Source organism: Drosophila bipectinata, chromosome 3R (assembly GCF_030179905.1).
Source record: "Drosophila bipectinata strain 14024-0381.07 chromosome 3R, DbipHiC1v2, whole genome shotgun sequence".
Classification (NCBI taxonomy): domain Eukaryota; kingdom Metazoa; phylum Arthropoda; class Insecta; order Diptera; family Drosophilidae; genus Drosophila; species Drosophila bipectinata.
The window spans coordinates 19,265,304-19,282,228 of record NC_091739.1 but is presented as its reverse complement, the minus strand read 5'-3'; the positions used below and the strand labels follow the sequence as shown (position 1 = coordinate 19,282,228).

The window sequence follows — 16,925 nt, the reverse complement described above, 5'->3', positions numbered from 1 at the left end:
TGTGGAAACGCCAGTGAAAATGGGACAAAACATAATGAAATTAAATTTAAATCTCGACTCACATTGTTTTTACATTAAATTGTCTGGTGGGCGGGCGGAAAGAGGATTGGATTGAGGAAAGGACGAAATTAACAATGTGGGAAAAAGTGGGTTGAGAGGAAGAAAAACAATCCTTGCTACATGTTATCACCTGAGAAGCGACTCTTATGCGGTCGTTTTTGCTTTTGTTTCATTTGCCTGAAACTACAAGGGAACCACCCGGAGATTGTCGGTGGTTGGTGGAGCCATTTACGTGTTTTCATTTAATTTAAAACATTTTCTTTGCCAAAATTACAAAATTCATCTAGCCGTTGTGCCCCGGAACAAGGTACTGCCTTCAAGAAAAATAAGTATATTCAAGAAGCTTGAAAATAGAGAAATTAATTATCAGCGAATAACTTAAATAGATGATTTTAAAAAGGTGAGAATATATTCTGTAAGTTTGTCTTTAATTTCTATTATTTTTAATGATTTTTCTTTGTGTTTTTTACATCTGACATTCCGCTGCTTTCTCGGATAGAGCAATTTCAAATTTCGCTGCCACGTGACTTACTAAATTAACTTTGATTGTCGCTCCTTCTGTGGCATCTAAAAAAACAGAAATCAGATGTGAAAATGAAAAGACTCCAATCCAATTCCCTTGCCGGGTGATGTCGCCAGAGATGACGGCCTGACAAATCGCGTGCAAAAATCTGGGAGATCTTCGTCTACTTCTATCTCTATCTGTATGTTTTGGTTTTATTTTGTGCACTGCCAAAAAAACAGTAGCTTGTTTGAGATAAAAGAATAAAGGTATGAGTGCATTATTAACATCTATATTTCCAAATAGCGTGATTTTTCTAAAACCTAATTTTAAATTTTTTTATGAAAATTTTTACATTTTTGTTGTATTTTTCCCAAGTGTATGCTCTTGAGATACTCTTTCGCGGACTCCATTCTTTGAGTTAGGTTTTGCTTTGGCGCCTCGCAAAAAAAAACCGAGAAAGAAAAACCTTACCAGGCACCGCCGGCGCCTCTTTGGCAATTTGTTGTGTTTGCTTTTTTGCATGTTGTTTCTGTTTTTGTTGTTCCATCCCATTCCACTGGCCATGGTAAATTTTTTGATTAATCAAAGGACATTTTTTGTGCAGCACCGCTGTGTCTCTTGGCTGTTGGTTTGTCGGTTGGCCAAAAAGGAGGCCGAATTAATGCAAAAATGATGAGTGGAAATTTGTCAAGCTTATTTACTTCCGTCATTTAATGGGCCCGCGGCGAATCAGGGAGTTGGGGCGGTGTACGTTGGAGTTCTCCGGAAGCACCGAAATCCGGATCCGGAGCTGGAACTCAAGTCGAACCCAAACCAACAGACGCTGGAACTTATCTTTGTTTGTCCCTTATTTTTTGCTCCTCTTGCTTAGCTCGAGGCAATTTTATGCATAATTTTCGGTCAATGCCTGACAGTTTTTGTGTCCTTGTTAGCCCTCCCGCTCATGGCCGACTGTCATTCTTACCTGAGGCGGCCATTGGCCATTGCATATTTTAGCCCGGATTTGTCCTAATGCGTTGAATATTTTTCACTGCCTTGTAAAGTGTTTGGTTTTTCATTTTTTTTTATTCGGAGGGATGCTAAATCGAATTTTTCGTTGTTGGCATTTTCCTTTCATTTTGGCTGTGTTTTTGTTTGTTTGTTAGCTTGACTGCCGCCGTTGTATCTGTTTGCCATAAGTTAGGTAAACGACTGCAGGAAAGGAAATGAGGGGCATAAGCGGTTTTCCAGGGGTCCCCATTTGGATTTGGGAATTGAGGAGAAGTGGCATTAGGCAGTAGTTCTTTTTTAGCCCAAAAGCTAAAAAGGAATTCGGTATAGGATTTTTTTCCGGACGTTCTTCAAAAGGCGCCCAGCGATGTCTAGGAATTCTTAGAAATGGGGCACACTTGAAAGATTAAAGCATATTTATCAATTTACAAAATTGATAAAAGCTTTGTCAACAGGATCCTATTTCTTGTCAGGTCAGGTTTGCTATGCCTTTCAATTAATATACAAATTCACATTGTTCAGGGCAGAACGTATCGTCTCTTGATATAGACAGCATAACTTTTAAAAATCTCCTTTTTTGAAAATAATATTTTGTTCAAAATGAGCCAGTACGGAATGGTTTATGAAGTGATGAAGATTTTGATGTTTCTCTTAATCGAGTTGCTGCATCTCCAGAAGCTCTTGTTGCAACCATTTAGATGTTCGGCTCCTGATTTCACTTCTATACTTTATATTATGGCGATGCATATATATCTTCAAGAAATGGGAACACTCAGCTTGTTGAAAAACTGGAAGACTATCGAGAAGAAGGTTATTTTTGGCGTGGTAGCTTTTCATACATTTCTCGTCAACTTATCGCTTGCCCTTGTTTGGGACCCTTTTGGTTGTATACTCGGTTATGTGTTGGATTTCCCGAAATCACTGGGCCTTATTAAGTATTTATATATGTGTCGTCTGGGCATGGCTTTGGCTTTGCTTATGGCCTCTATGTCTCTTACTAATGATCGGAAGAAACTGACTGAAAATGATCAGGAAGAAAGCCAAGACAATGATACGTTCAGCCTAGTTAAATTGTGGGATGCCTTTCAATTTGAGCTGGTGTTGGACGGACTGGGTCTACATTACCGGGAGCCAAGACCGCCGCCAAGGCCACTACCGAAAATGAATCCTCCGCAAACCATTTGTAATATTCTATCCGATTAAAAATGTTTTTAAGGAGTTTATAAAGTTTTAAATCTAAATTAAAATTGTTGAAAAAATGACAAAAAATGTTACCTTATAGACATTTACCTTATGCCTGCTGTTCATTAAAATTGTATAGAATCATACATATATTTATTCGTATTTATTTATTTCCCATACATCATTTAATACAATTAACAATTCACATACAATAATTAAGTTTACTTGCCATTGATTGTGTGTGTTCCATTTTCCGTGCTCAAATATTCATGTGTAAATTTGTTGATATTCGAATTTTTCACTTCTATTGAAATAATTCTGACATTTAATAGTATTTGGTAGCAAATATTACGTTTAGATACCTAGAATATTAATATTTTATGCTTTTCATTCTGTGATGATTTTTGGATTTTATTTTCCATTGGCTGGTTTACACATAAATAATTGTTTCGTTTTACACTTATATAGGAAATGGCTGGGCTTCCTGCATGGACCTTAACTAATTCAATTTCGACTATATACAAATTCAACTGTTGCTGCCTTGGCTTGTTAACTTTTCACTTGGCTCGAAATGGTGCAAAGAATCCAATTTATGTTGGCACCTCTGCCGGACTGTTGATTGTTTTCCAAGATGTGTATCCACTTATAGTTGATTCCCGGAAACTTATGCTAACAATAGACAACCCGTTAAAGCTAGCCACTAACTTTGGGTGCCATGCCAGCGTAGAAAATGGACAATCCCTAGCAGCCAGGCGGCGAGAGAAGCTGAAAATGATATATGTTAATTATAGTATTCATAAGAGTTCTTATAGTATTTCTTAAGATTTTTCTTCGGAGGGCCAAAGAAGATCTTAAACTCACCTGGTTGGCCATTGATGCAGGAACCGTTTTCGGTGAGACGCTGGTTGTAGCCGGCATCCTTTAGGGCAAGGACGGTGGTTCGGACCCGGCTCTCTCTCCTTACACTAGCTAGCCCCATGATGTCCGCGGTGCAGCGCAGTTCCAGCACCTCACTCTTGCTGATGAACCTCTGGTCCTCGAGTGGCAGGCGCAGCTGCAGGTGGCTGATGAACAGGTGGAGCCCATCGGTGTTGCGTGTGACTTCGTTAATTTGCGGCTGCAAGCTGTACCCAGGGACCTGAAGGGCCGGAAGAGATGGTGGAAGTGTGAGAGGATTTTTAAAGCCAACAGTGACCGAATGCGGGCGTGACTGACAGCAGGTTCTAGTTGCGCTCCTACTTTGTCAACATTTGGGTCAATTCAACAGCCAAAACGGGGCGAGTGAATTAACGACTGACTAATGTACACTGCTACCGCGCCGACATGTGACTTGTGGTTGGGCCACACACGTAGTTGACACGTCTCAAATATGCAATTTCCAAGGTACAGTCAAAGAAAATATATTTTATAGAAGCGTACGATATTGAGATCAAATAATTTATTGATTTTGAAAGTTTGGTTCTGCAGTACAATTTGTGCTTTTAACATTAGTTATTTATTTTCAATAATATATTTAAGTTCAATTTTAGTTCAGTGTACTTTCCTAGTTTAACTAATTTTGAACTGTCATATCTTTGGTGTATATTTGAAACGCTAATCACATAATCAAAATCAATACTCACCGTCTTATTGTTGATGTACCACATCAATTTTGACGCTGGACTTGACCAATCGGAACTGCAGTTGGCTAATAGAGTGTCGCGGTATTTGTAGGCATGTCGCCAGCCAGTTATAAAAGGACCCAGTTTTGGTAGAACTAAAATAGAAAATACAGATACATTTGTATTCATTTTTTTATCATTAATTATAAGGTTTAAAACATTTCTGGAATATGTAATAAGTGAGTTTTTCGTCCATTAAGAATCCTGAATATATTTCTAAATATTTAATAAATACTTTATCACTACTAATTTGGAAAGAACGGAGTAAACTTTAATTAAGCTCATAGTTTGAAAACTACATTTTGCAACAGAAAATGCAGACTGAATTTCGGAAACAAAACTTATCCCAATTAGAAGGAGCCAAAAGTCGTAGCTAATATACGCACCATGGAGTGGGAATGCTATATGGTAAGGTACCGGCAGCACTTAGGCAATTACCGACACGCCAACACCAAATATTTATTTGAAGTGTTAATTAATCTTAACAAATAATTGCCCAGGACAAAGTTTTTTTGATGAAAACAAGCGTAATTTAGTTTATGGCTCGGGGTGGCAGAATGCGCCCGCCTCTTCCCATGACCGCAAGGCAACAACAAATCCGAGATCCAAATGAATGTTGTTTTTGTCGAGAATTTGTGAAATATGCTAAGGACCCGAAGGCCTCACAGTTGGCCAAGAGACAATGGTGGGATAGGGGAGGTGGGTGGTCTGTTGGTCGGCTGGTGTTTGACTGGTGGCTGTGGGCGAGGCATCAAAAGTCAGGCAGCAGTCAGCAGGACTGTAAACTTTTTAATTGACTTAATACAAACCACTTTGGTGGAAAGTTTCTGACCTGTTTCAAGTACAACTTACGGGCACACAGACGGATGGGCGGACGGCGGACGGAATCCGGAGTTCAAGTTGATGATTGCGGCCATGTTATGCCAGCTTTCTCATTCCCATTCCGACTCCCATTCCTTGCCCGGTCCCCTTCTACAATTGGCCTCTCGAATTGTGTGACTTGCATTGCAGGCGAAACAAAAGCAGCAAAAATGAAAATTTAACGAAAAACAAAGCAATAAACCAGGGTAAATAAACCAAAAATGGCCATGTACCCAAGTACCAGTAAAGCACCACAACAAGATTGAAAAAATACTCCACTCGTTCCAGTTTCGGGAAGGGCGGAAAACCCAAGCCAAAAAACCAGGAAAAAAGTAAAATCAGTTCTGGGGGAAAATTTGTATTGTCCGAATGCTAAACGAGTTTGAAATACAGAGTGGATTTCAAACTGGACAGGTGTAACAATTTTGGTAGGTCTGTAAATTTTGCGGGAAGAGCTAACCTCAAATGATAAAGGCTATATTAATCTTTAAATATCACTGATAAAAATTTAAAAATTTTAATAAAGTATTATTAAAATGGCAAATAAAAATATATCTTTTCTTGTTGCTTAAGCTTAAAAAAAATACTGCCAGATGGTCCTAAAGAGGCACATCTCTCAAGTAATTAAGTACGGCTCAGTCGCCGTTTAATGGTCAATGTTGGACACACATTGCTTCGGCGTATCCTGTCTCTCTGCTGAGCTGTGCAAACTTGACAAAGTTAATCAGTGTGATGACACACGGCACGCAGCTAAGCGGCAAAATATTTGCCCAGCAAAAGTTTAAACCAAACCTCAAAGCCCCGGGCCTGATCCGGTTTTCCTTCGCATCCCAGGTCCAGGCCATAGTGTTTTTCGTGTATACCTGTGTATTCCTCTTCCTGTTTCAGGCATCATCAAAGCGTCCTGGGTGATTGCTGTTTGAAAATCGAGAGCTCTCGGCCCACGTTGTTGTGACAAAGTTTTTAAGGTGGTTACGATGGCGATGGCACTTTAGTGACAAAATTCCCAAGTCGATTGTTGGTCTGTCAACAGCTTCGCCTTCATTGAAACAAAAAACAGGCGACACGAGCTAAAACTACCATGGGGTTAGCACTACGTACGTGCATAGGATCCTTTTGCCCAACTCTTGTCCACCCACCTCCTCCTCTTTCTCGATTTGACCTCCTGTACCAACACTTTCACATTTTCCCAACACACGGACACATTGTCCTGAAAAAGAGGACTTTAAACTTTGCCACTATCTCGTTGATGAAGTTTGATGCCATGGCTGGTTGGCTTTACTATATTTTGTTTGGCTGCCCTCGGGGTATTGTATTTTTTTACAGCTTATTTCTTGGATTTGTGCTGCTGTGTGTGAGTACATATAAATTAAAATGACGAGACCAACTGGCCACTGACGCTGGCATATGCCAAAGGCACTCGTGGCTCGTCGGACAATACGGCCAGCCACCATGATTATATGGCGGTCGGATTGCCCGCCAGCCACCATGTTTTTCTACTTTATCAGTGAAAAAAGCTTTTATTTAAATTTCATATAAGCTCTTAGCTTTTTAATACAAAAAACGGAATAGTCATGGTACTATTACTCCCAATATTTTATTTTAATAAGTATCAAAGGGTTTTTAAACATTTTTTTAAGCTATGTTGTAGATTAGGGAATATAAGTAGTTCTTTATGAGTAGTTGTCAACGTTCGAGCTGCAGTTCATTATTTTCATTTATTTGAATATTTTCAATTCTGAATGAATCACTATAAATCAATAATCCATAAATAAATGCCAACTTATAATGGAGTACTTTCTGTTTTTGCAAAAACCAATGAGGGAAGTTTGTCAGGTGATGGAGCGAGTCTGCGGTGGCCTGGGAACGGAAAAGCACTCCACGTGGCTATTTGAATGTAGTCTGGCACTTAATCTAGTCACTGGGATTACCATGTACATTGTACAGCAACTTGAGCATGGCTTACTTTGTCTATTTAAGTACGTTGAATAGATAAAAGTCAAATTGACATTCAAATAGCGAGCACAAATACTGTCTGCCCTTTACCAAACATCCAATTAAAGACGAAATACAAATACGAAAATGCGAATTCAAATTTGATTGTTACGCGTAAACAAATGCTTAAGTGCGCATTATGCAAATCAATATCTCTTAAAGTAACGTCAATAAATAAGGCACCCACAACCTACGCGCCATACCCTCCCATGGCTCCCGCAGTCACAGTGGTAGACCCATTTACTGACATAACCACTCCAACAGCGCCTACACCCACACACCGTCGGGAAAACCCCTCTGAAAGCCGCCCATTTAGCATCTATCTAGCTACAAAAGGAAACAAATCGCTGAGCGTCGAAATTGCGACAAATAAATCATTTTGAGCCGCATAGAAACTAGAAACAAAAGACATAAGCAGGCCATTTCCATTTGCCTCGAAATGACATTGGACCGAAATCAATTGATTTGAATTTCAAAGTAGAACCAGCCCAGTAACCGAAAGTCTGGCTGGTTGTGTGACGGAATGCCTGGCGGTTCCTTTTGGTCGAAATCAACCGCAAAAATAGGGACGAGGTTACACCAAAAAAATATTTTATGGAAAAGTTCAGATGGACATTATAAAATTATAAAAAACATCTATGCTGAACTTTACAATATAATTAAATATTAAATTTCATATTATTAGCAAATACAGCATTATAACTTTTAAATTTATTATTTAATTTATCACTGTGTAGGCCAGTGGGTTTTTCGGAGAATTCATCGCCATGTACGCCGCCAATCAAAGCGAAATCAAAATGGCGGGTGATGCGTTACCGGCGATGGTGTCGATGGGGCGGAGTGAGTGGTGCTGGTGGTGCGGGTGGTGCTGGTGTTACTGGTGGAGCGAGCGGGTGACGTTGACGTTAACAAACCCAACTACAAGTGCCGCAAACGAGTTGGTCCTGGGATTTTAGCATTGTTGTTGTCTAGGCCCAGCACGTGACAACGCCAAACGACCGCGCATTGTAGATTATAAATTGATTCCTACAAAACTCACAATTGAGTTGAATTTGTTCACTAGAGCGTCAGGTGCCGCTGCGGGACGTTGGCAGGGGTATGGGAATGAGGCATGGGCTGGGGGGTACTGTCCGACCACCCGTGGCGGTGGGCGGAGCCTATGGATGGTTGTCAGGATTTATTAACAATCATTACTCATACAAATGGCTGACGCGTGTCACAATTTTCCAGCATTTATGTGACGCCCTTTTGAACTGCCTACCGCCACTGCCACGGACCTACGGTCGCGCCCTTCCGCCGTACTCCTCTCGGAATCGTGATTCCCTCCGCAATCCACCCGGAAAATACTCCGCCGTGTGGCATTGATAAATGGAAAGGAGTTGTCGGTTGAACTCCTACCTACTACTATACCTCGAAATAGCATCGGGTTCGGTGGCCGTGCAAAGACCATTTATAATTTTATTAAGTGTTTGCAAAATTGCACATAATTTGTTGTCTTTATGTTGCAAAACATAAATCAAAGACATCTACAAAAATTTCAGCAAGTGCACAGTGGGATCAAAAGGATTTGGTAATAGGAAATTGTAAAAAAAGGATACGTGTAGCTTGACATATTTTGAAAGAGTCTGTATATGATGTCTGATACCTTTTTTAATTCAGTGTACTATGGACCCACGATTGGGATCATGTTGGGATGCATTTATTATATGTACATACCACCGACTGTCATATTGGCCGACTGATCGATCAACTTGAACTCGGGCGCATCGCCAGAGACCTCGCATCTGTACTGGCCGGACGAGCTGGCGTTGAGCTTCTCCAGCTCTACGTTGCAGATGAATTGATTGCAATGCGGCGAACCGTTGGCAATGGTGACACCTTTAACGGGGAACCAATTTGTTGTCGGCGGAGTTAGCGGCGAGTATCTGCAAAAGGAGATAGACAGTTACGTAGCGTTAGATGGAGACGGGGATGGTGCAATTGGAGACTGCAGCTTAAGCTCAAGTGCTGCGCCAAAATCGAAATCATGAAATATTGATGAGGGAATCAAGCAAAAAATTCTCTTTTATTTTTCGGTTTTCATTTGAGTTTCTGCATCTGAAACGTTTCTTCGCATTGTATCCAGTTTTTGGCAGGGCTGTCGATTTTATTATGAATATTATGCAGTTGCCACTCGGTTTCGCATTCTCTGCAAAGCACAAATAAAATTCAAATTCCGAAAATTCGAAATTCAAATTTCTTTCGTATGTTCGACGGGAATGTTGCATTTGATTTCAGCAATTAGCACGGGGTTTGGGCAAAATCGTTTTCCATTTGTTAGATTTTACGCATTGCAAATATATGCTGAGAGTTAACAAATAAAAAGAGGATTTTCGAAAACAAAAGAATTTATGATTTTACAATATAAGAAAAATGGTCAATTAAGAAATACTGACTTGAAATTTTATTTTCGAAAATATTACTTTCTAAACTTATTGCATTCCATACACTAATTGGACTGGAGTTTTGCAAAAAGATCAAGCAAAATGTTGTACTCGAACAATAAGCTCACAAATTAGTAAATGAAAAAGCACGGTCCAACTAATTCAAAATTGTAAAAGTCTTTGTGACGTTTTTTGTTACAAATAGAAGCAACCGCAGTGTCAAATGTGCATGAATAATTGAAGTCGAGTGCAGACCACACAATCAAAACGTTCACACAAAAGCGTAATTGATAAAAGCCAAATGCCTACGGCAGTAAATTACTGGAGAGACGGCTCCAAAGACCGCCCTCGTTCCTATTTCCCCCTCGTGAAATCGGACGACCCTCGCGAATATGTCAAAAACAATAATTTTGGGCTGGGAAAGCCAATAGAATGTGGTCGCCAAAACGTTTCAAATTTACATTCAACGATGTTGCAAGGGGCGTTCTTGCCAGAGGGTTGCACTGCAAAAATCAAGTTTTTGTTAGAAAGAATATAAACAATTATTGGATTTATTAGTTGTTGTTATTTCTGAAAGTGCATTTAATAAAAGTTGGGCGTGTCAGTCCATTTGGAAAAGAATATAAACCCTTAAATGGTTCTACTATTTGACATAAATAAAATTTTTTTCCATCACTTGCCATTTGTTGGCATGTTTGCGGCTTTAAAATCAATAACCAAAACATAAAAAAAAATAAAAACTGTAATGCCCAAATATACACCTTTGTTAAAAATTTCGCACTCCATTAGGCCCCGGATGAAGCGCAGATCTGGGCTCCGGTTCAGTTCTCCGTTGTGCAAGTGTGAATATGAATGCAGCAATGTGCAACAATTAAGCCAGTTAAATAAAAAACTCTCTTCGCACATATTTGGGCCCGATACGGTAGCGCCACCTGGCCGCAATTCCAGGAGCCCATAAAAATCCATTTCAATTAAGCATTTAAATTAGTTGCGACACTTTCAAGCGACCCATTGCCATACCACGAATTTCCTCGCCACTTTTTTGGGTGCCCGGTTTCACTTTGTTGCGGACAGTGTTGCAGTTTCATGACGTTTTCAATTTGCGCCATAAAATCTGCATGAATGCACCAGCACATTTTCCGATCTCGAACTGCCAACTCGGTAGTTACCAACTACCAACTGCCAACTCCCTGGCCGCGCACTTGCGACATTTTATTATTTCAAACTGAATGCCGAAAAATATTTTTTTATGGAGCATTTTTATTTGCTTTTTGGCCACAGCCGTTGGCTCACCTGAAAAACTCGAGGCCATCCTTGTACCATTTGACAGAGTTCAGCGTCCGATTGCCCATCGCGTAGCTGCAGAAGAGTTTCGCCTTTTGGGACACGTCGATAATTCGCGGCACGGATAGGTTCGACAGGTGCAATCCCTCCGCGGGCAGAGGCGCCATTCCTGCAACAAGAGTGGTATGCGACATGAAACCAGAACGGAATGCGATTCGATTGGCATTATTCGGTAAGCTGTTGATAAGTGCGAGCTTGCCACAAGGGCTCACGGGGCGTATGAATTCGAGTGAAGGGCTATACGGCAGGTTGACCTGACCATAAAAAAAAATTTAAATAATAGATTTTGTTTCGTTATCCCAAGGGATTTCATTGTTTGTTAAGTGATTTCGTTTTTTGTGGATAAGCCTATAAGAGTGGATCAAGTGTATGTAGGGTGTCAAGAAATAGGTGTTTTCTTATAAATCTTTAAATTAAATATTCGAAGTTATTAAAAAAATGCTTGTATATTACTGATGTACTTTTAGCAAGTCCCACTGTAAACAAAAAATTCAGCTTTTAAAAAAGTCCTCTTCGCTGGGAAAGGTGCCAAAAAGGTCACCATCATTAATGCCTTGACTTTGGGCCTGGCTCTCAGCACTTTCTGGCTTTCTGCCTTCGCACTTTGCACATTTTTATTCCTACTTTTATATTTATTTTTATTTTTGTTTTTATTTCGCGCCGCCACATTCATTATTGCATTTAAGCCGGACCCGCAAATGCAGGCCATGAATCAAATGCCGGCCCGACGTCCGACGCGGGTATTAATTAAGTTTATTTTACTTGGCCTGATAATAAAAATTATACAAACGGACGAAATGAAACGAAATGGCGACCAAGGACGAGTGGGCGTACTACTATCTTTCCATGGCCCCATAGACCCATGGCCATGCCTACCCTTATTCCTCCTGATGCGGCTGCCGCCGTGGCATGTGAACTATGAACTTTGGCTGACCGACAAAATAATTAGCCCGGACTATGGGCATCTCTTTCGTGGCTAGTGTATATCCTTTTTTCGCACGCAGCTAGCGGAAGCAACAGTTTTTCGTTTGTTTATGTTCTCGGCATTTCCGGCCAGGGACGAGTTTTAATGGCCCCTGGGACAACGGCTTGAACGTCGACTAATTACAACAAATAACAGACAAACAGAAATTAACTTATGTGCTACATAAATTAGCGATGTAATATGACTTTTTCTGGCATCCTCCCCGAAGGTCTGAATTTATTGCCCTAGCAACTGTGGAATGATTTTTGTCCTCCAGGGAGGTGAAGCGATGACTAATCTCCGTGACACAATTTGCAATTGTAACAACGAGCTTTGTAAATTCTAATAAAGTGCAGTTTTTGTCAACTAAATTCATAACTAAGTCTTTCGAATTATATACCATTACTTAATTGAATATATATTTGTATTACATAAATTATATTATATTGGAAGTTGTGTATTTATTTTCATTTTAAATAGTTTTAGGCATGTAAAAAAATATTTAAATTAAATTATGGTACTTAATTAAACACAGGATCATTAAATTTGTAACTTAAGAGAGAAGTATATATTTTTACTTTAACTACAAAACATTTGTTCTACATTTGCGATGCAAATACAAGTTTATTTTGGAATTATTTATGCTGCAAGGACATTTAACTTTCGTTATTTCAAATGTTTGCTACTGTTATTTAAGTCTTTTTTTTGGTCACCGTGTTAACAGTTTTTTTACCGGCTATTTGTAATGATGTTTTGTTTGCATACGAAATTAAGGCCAGATGACATGTGCGATTATTTGGGCTTTGCATATTGTCCTGGGGTATTTTTTATTAAAGACTTGGTTTATTTGATGGTAGATTACATGAAACGATTGCATTATTTATTTTGTTTTGTCTGCCCGCTGGAATAGTTTAAATTGCGGAGAGCTTTAAGCAATTTGCCAGCCATCGCAATCTTTTCGACAAATTGGTTTATGGGCGCATTCCAGACACACTACTCATAATGACGGGCAAAAAATGCGATTAGCCTGAAAAGCAATTAACATGTAGGGCACACTTTTGTACCCTTGTGTAGATTGAGGAGGATTTTAACCCACTGAATGTTAGCTAAATGGTATTCATAGATTTAAAAAAAATTGTTTCTACAATCAAAAAAGTATCTATTGACTTTTTGGCTACAAAATATGCTGTCTTTAAAGTATACATTTACTTTAATAGTTCATAACTCCACTGAGTATTGCTTAAGTGTACTTTGGGTTAAATAGAACATCTGCGAAAATGACTAGGACAATTCGTGGGCAGCCACAAGAATGCTCTTGTGCTTCCCGAAGCCCGAAATCTGGCCTAAGCCTCTTTGGGAAAAGTGTGTGTTTTGGCTGCTGCCGGTTCAGTTGCGTTGCCCTTGACTGATTGTCGGTCAGTTAATATCACTCAAGCATGCCGTGGCGACCAAGCTCCCGATGACAGGCAGGCATACAGAGGGACAGACAGACAGCTGACCATGTGAGGTCGGCGATGAGTTGGCCAAAATCAGAGGGAAGGCAAGCCCAAATGCAAAAGCTCCGGCTCATCCCCAAAGGCTCACATGCGATGAGATAATGAATGCGTTGACGTTCAAGGATTTAATGTGCCGAAACAATGATGAATTAGTGACGAGACAGAAATTTCTCAAGCGCAAAATAATGAGGCATTTGGCTTGCTGTGTCCTCGAGGACAATCATGATGGGCCTGGGCCTGGCCTGGACCGCTGTCCTTTGGGCCATTGTGCGGACAATTTGCTTTGAATTTAGTTGATTGCCGGACGGAATTCGGCGCCATTTGTGCGTGTATTTTTTTTTAAGTTCTTGCAAGGCATTAAATTTACAAAAAAATCTCAATTTCGAAAGATGTTGTTGAAAGAGAGCAAAGATACAGGAGCGGCTATTTACTAATTTAAATTTTAATGGCAAATACAACGATTTTCTTAGAGTCCTTGAAGCTAGGTAAATTTGTCTTTGTCATTGCTGTTGACATTGACATGTGGTACGTTTTTGTTTTTGCTGCTGGCGAGGTTGAAACATTAATTTGGGGAGTATACTAGAAAAATTCCGAAAAAATGTAATCATGGAGTTTTATATAAGATTTTTTAAGAGAAACTCTTAAAGCTTCTCTATATTTTTAGTGCCATTTTTGAGGAATTTTTACGTAACATTTTAAAGAAAAGTGCTACTATACACGATTCGCAACGCCCTTAAAAGTAAGCATTCTTTGAATTTTCTTGTTAGTTTTATGCCAAGCTAAAGGACTATGAGTTGCTTGTCAATGCGCTTTCGTCCTTCTTGGCTTTCATTATTTTTCCCGTGTCCTATTTCCATCTGCTCCCCATTTCCATCATAATTTTTTGCTCAACATGTTATTGCTGCTGGTTGGAGCACACATTTCATCTTGGTTACATTCTCCAGGGGGAGTGAGAGCTCAACTTTCCCTTTTTTTTGTCTGAGGCCATACATTTATTCTCCTTGTATTTCAGTTAACATTTTTAGTGGCTTTCAGAGTCGGGAAACAACAAAAGATTCATCATCTTCTTACTTGTATTTTGCTCTTTCCGAATAGTTTGTTCGGGGACTTAAAGAATAGCTTTAATATAGTGTGTTTCAGAAGGGAAATGTGGTTCACAAGTTTCGTTTTGTTGCTGTAGTCGGGGTGGATGTGTGAGTGCTGTATCCTGACAGTTTTATACACTTGGGGATTGTTGGGTTTTAGTTTTGGGAGGCTTTTTGCTCACGATATGCGTTGATGGATTGCTTCGGGGCAGTTTTTCTACATGGCTTCGGTGTCGGCGATTGCATCAAGTTCCGCAAAATGATGTCTTACTCTCGCTGATTAAAACGACTCTAGAAAGAACCAGACTTTTATGGAATTATGCATAAATTTCACTTAAATATTTAATCAGATGAGAATCCAACAGATGCTGCCAATTTGCAAAAATACCTACAAACTTGCAACTACAAGTTGCAGTTAGTCGGCACTTGATTATAACACGGCAAGCAGGTAGGAGGAAATGTATATAATAGTTTCAAGTAGAAGTCTGAAAACTAGAAAACTGGCACAAACGAGCATTAAGTTCATTTCAAATAAAGATGACCATGATTCCCACCATGAAGATGGGACAAAAATAAAAGAAAATACATACGTATAATGAAAAAAGTTAATTGATTATTGAATTTAAGCTAAGAATGTTGGAAAGGTATTAAAAAGTATTAGAAAGAAAAGAAAGTATTCTTTAAGATCCCAAATCTTTAAGGCAGAAGCAATGTGGTGGCTTGCATCAATATATATCCCAATTCCACTTGCCCTTCTTTATTTATTACGTGGCGTATACGCAATGCAAATATTCAGAAATGCATTGTTTATGCCCATGTTTTGTTTATAGTTTTTTTCGCTCCCATATTTTTCCATTTCATCTTAGCAGTTTTTTTGTTGTGCCTCTATTTTGGTCTCTGACAAATTTGTTTGTGTTTAAATTTATTTCCGCTCCGTGCAATTTTTGCGATTGTTTGTTCTGCCTTTTGCATTTTGCAACTTTTTTAATCATTTTTATAAATTCAGAGCTGCAGTAACCATTCCCAATCTACCGCTGCCATTCTTGGCGTTCCTTTTTCCTTTAATTAAAAAGAACTCTCAATACAATATGCTCGGCCCTGGGAAAACGACGCTGGCCTTTTTGTTTGCTCTTAATTTTTCCGACTTCTTTTTATTTTTTTCGGAGTTTTCGCCGGGTTTTTTGTTATTTTCGTCATGGCTTTTGTAGCCAACAGATTTCCCACGTCCCACGTATTTTTTTGTTGGTTTTTCCGTCTCTACAGAGACGTTGGGGCTTATTTATTGTATGTGTGTGTACGTTTCGAAAACAAAAAGTTTCAAACTAAAATTAGTAAACTGGGCGCGGCCGAGAGTTCCCAGTGAGATGTGGCCTACAAAACGGGGTAAAGGCTCTTTGATGAGAAACTGTGCCAATTGCAGAAGTTATGGCCGGAAATTGAAGAACACCCCACCAGTCTGGCAAATTTCAATCTTCACATTTTTTCTGTGCTAATTGCTGTTCAAGGAACTTTTTTATGGCCAGCGGCCCAGAAAAGCGAGAGTAACTGAAATTCTAAACTGAAAACCGAAGCTAAACTGTCGAGCAAAAGATCATTAACGGCCGGCCACACGACAAGAAGGGAAAGAATATCAAAAAAAAAAAATGTAGAGAAAAGGGGGAAAGGACACTTCACCTGCCACGAAGGAGCGGAGGCCAACTTACACGAAAAACTGCAACAAACACTCGAGAAAACTTTTCTCATTTAACGTCGACTCGAACTGAAAAGCTACTCAAAATCTATTTGAGTTGCCGACGCTGGCAGCTTGGCTCTGAAATAGAATAAAAACCATTGGACACTTTCGCAAACTAATAACAAAATATTAAGTTTACACAAATTCGAAATTGCCTGCAATTGACTGCCATTAAAGTTGTTCGCCTTGCGGGGTTATATCAATTTTAATGTACATTTTCAATTGCAACGTTTAGGGCGAAAAAAAAGTTTGTACTGGCATAAATAGTATCTTTTTTTTATTACGTATATTCTTCTTGGTCGCGTTGCAGCATATTTTATGGAATGTGCGAGGGAGGAAGGAAGGGAGCTTCAGGATCTGCAAGATACTTTCACATCAGTGCAAATGTCGTCGCATAATGTTTAAGAAAATATATATTTTTCCCATTCGATGCAATGTCGCCGCTGCGTTGTTTTTTCCACATCGTCTGCTTATTTTGCCAAAGTCAAATATTAGCTGAAAAGTTGAGAAAGTTTTCTCAAGCAATTTTGCGCTTACATTTTACGGAGAAGCGAAAGCAGTCGAGGCATCCCAGAAACTTCACGCTGGCTCCTGGTCTATCTGTCAGGAATGTCCCCCTGCTAGCTC

The 16,925-nt window shown here is 39.5% G+C and overlaps 1 protein-coding gene across 3 annotated transcripts in view; it reads right to left on the bottom strand.

The window, feature by feature from the left end:
- Nucleotides 1-2,894: 2,894 nt before the first annotated feature.
- Nucleotides 2,895-16,925, bottom strand: part of beat-Vc (beaten path Vc) — a 48,044-nt gene continuing 34,013 nt past the window's right edge. Inside the window, exons 3-8 of one of the 3 annotated variants that reach the window (XR_011443253.1) lie at nucleotides 10,971-11,130; nucleotides 8,971-9,179; nucleotides 4,360-4,493; nucleotides 3,599-3,875; nucleotides 3,100-3,502; nucleotides 2,895-3,041 (exon numbers count right to left, since the gene is read on the bottom strand). Coding sequence is in view for 2 of the 3 variants with exons in the window: in XM_017249313.3 (XP_017104802.2) it covers nucleotides 3,438-3,502; nucleotides 3,599-3,875; nucleotides 4,360-4,493; nucleotides 8,971-9,179; nucleotides 10,971-11,130 (845 nt within the window). In the remaining variant the exon portion in view is untranslated. Of the gene's footprint in view, nucleotides 3,503-3,598; nucleotides 3,876-4,359; nucleotides 4,494-8,970; nucleotides 9,180-10,970; nucleotides 11,131-16,925 lie in introns of all 3 variants that reach the window. The other 2 variants (XM_017249313.3, XM_070281545.1) reach the window with 2 other exon arrangements.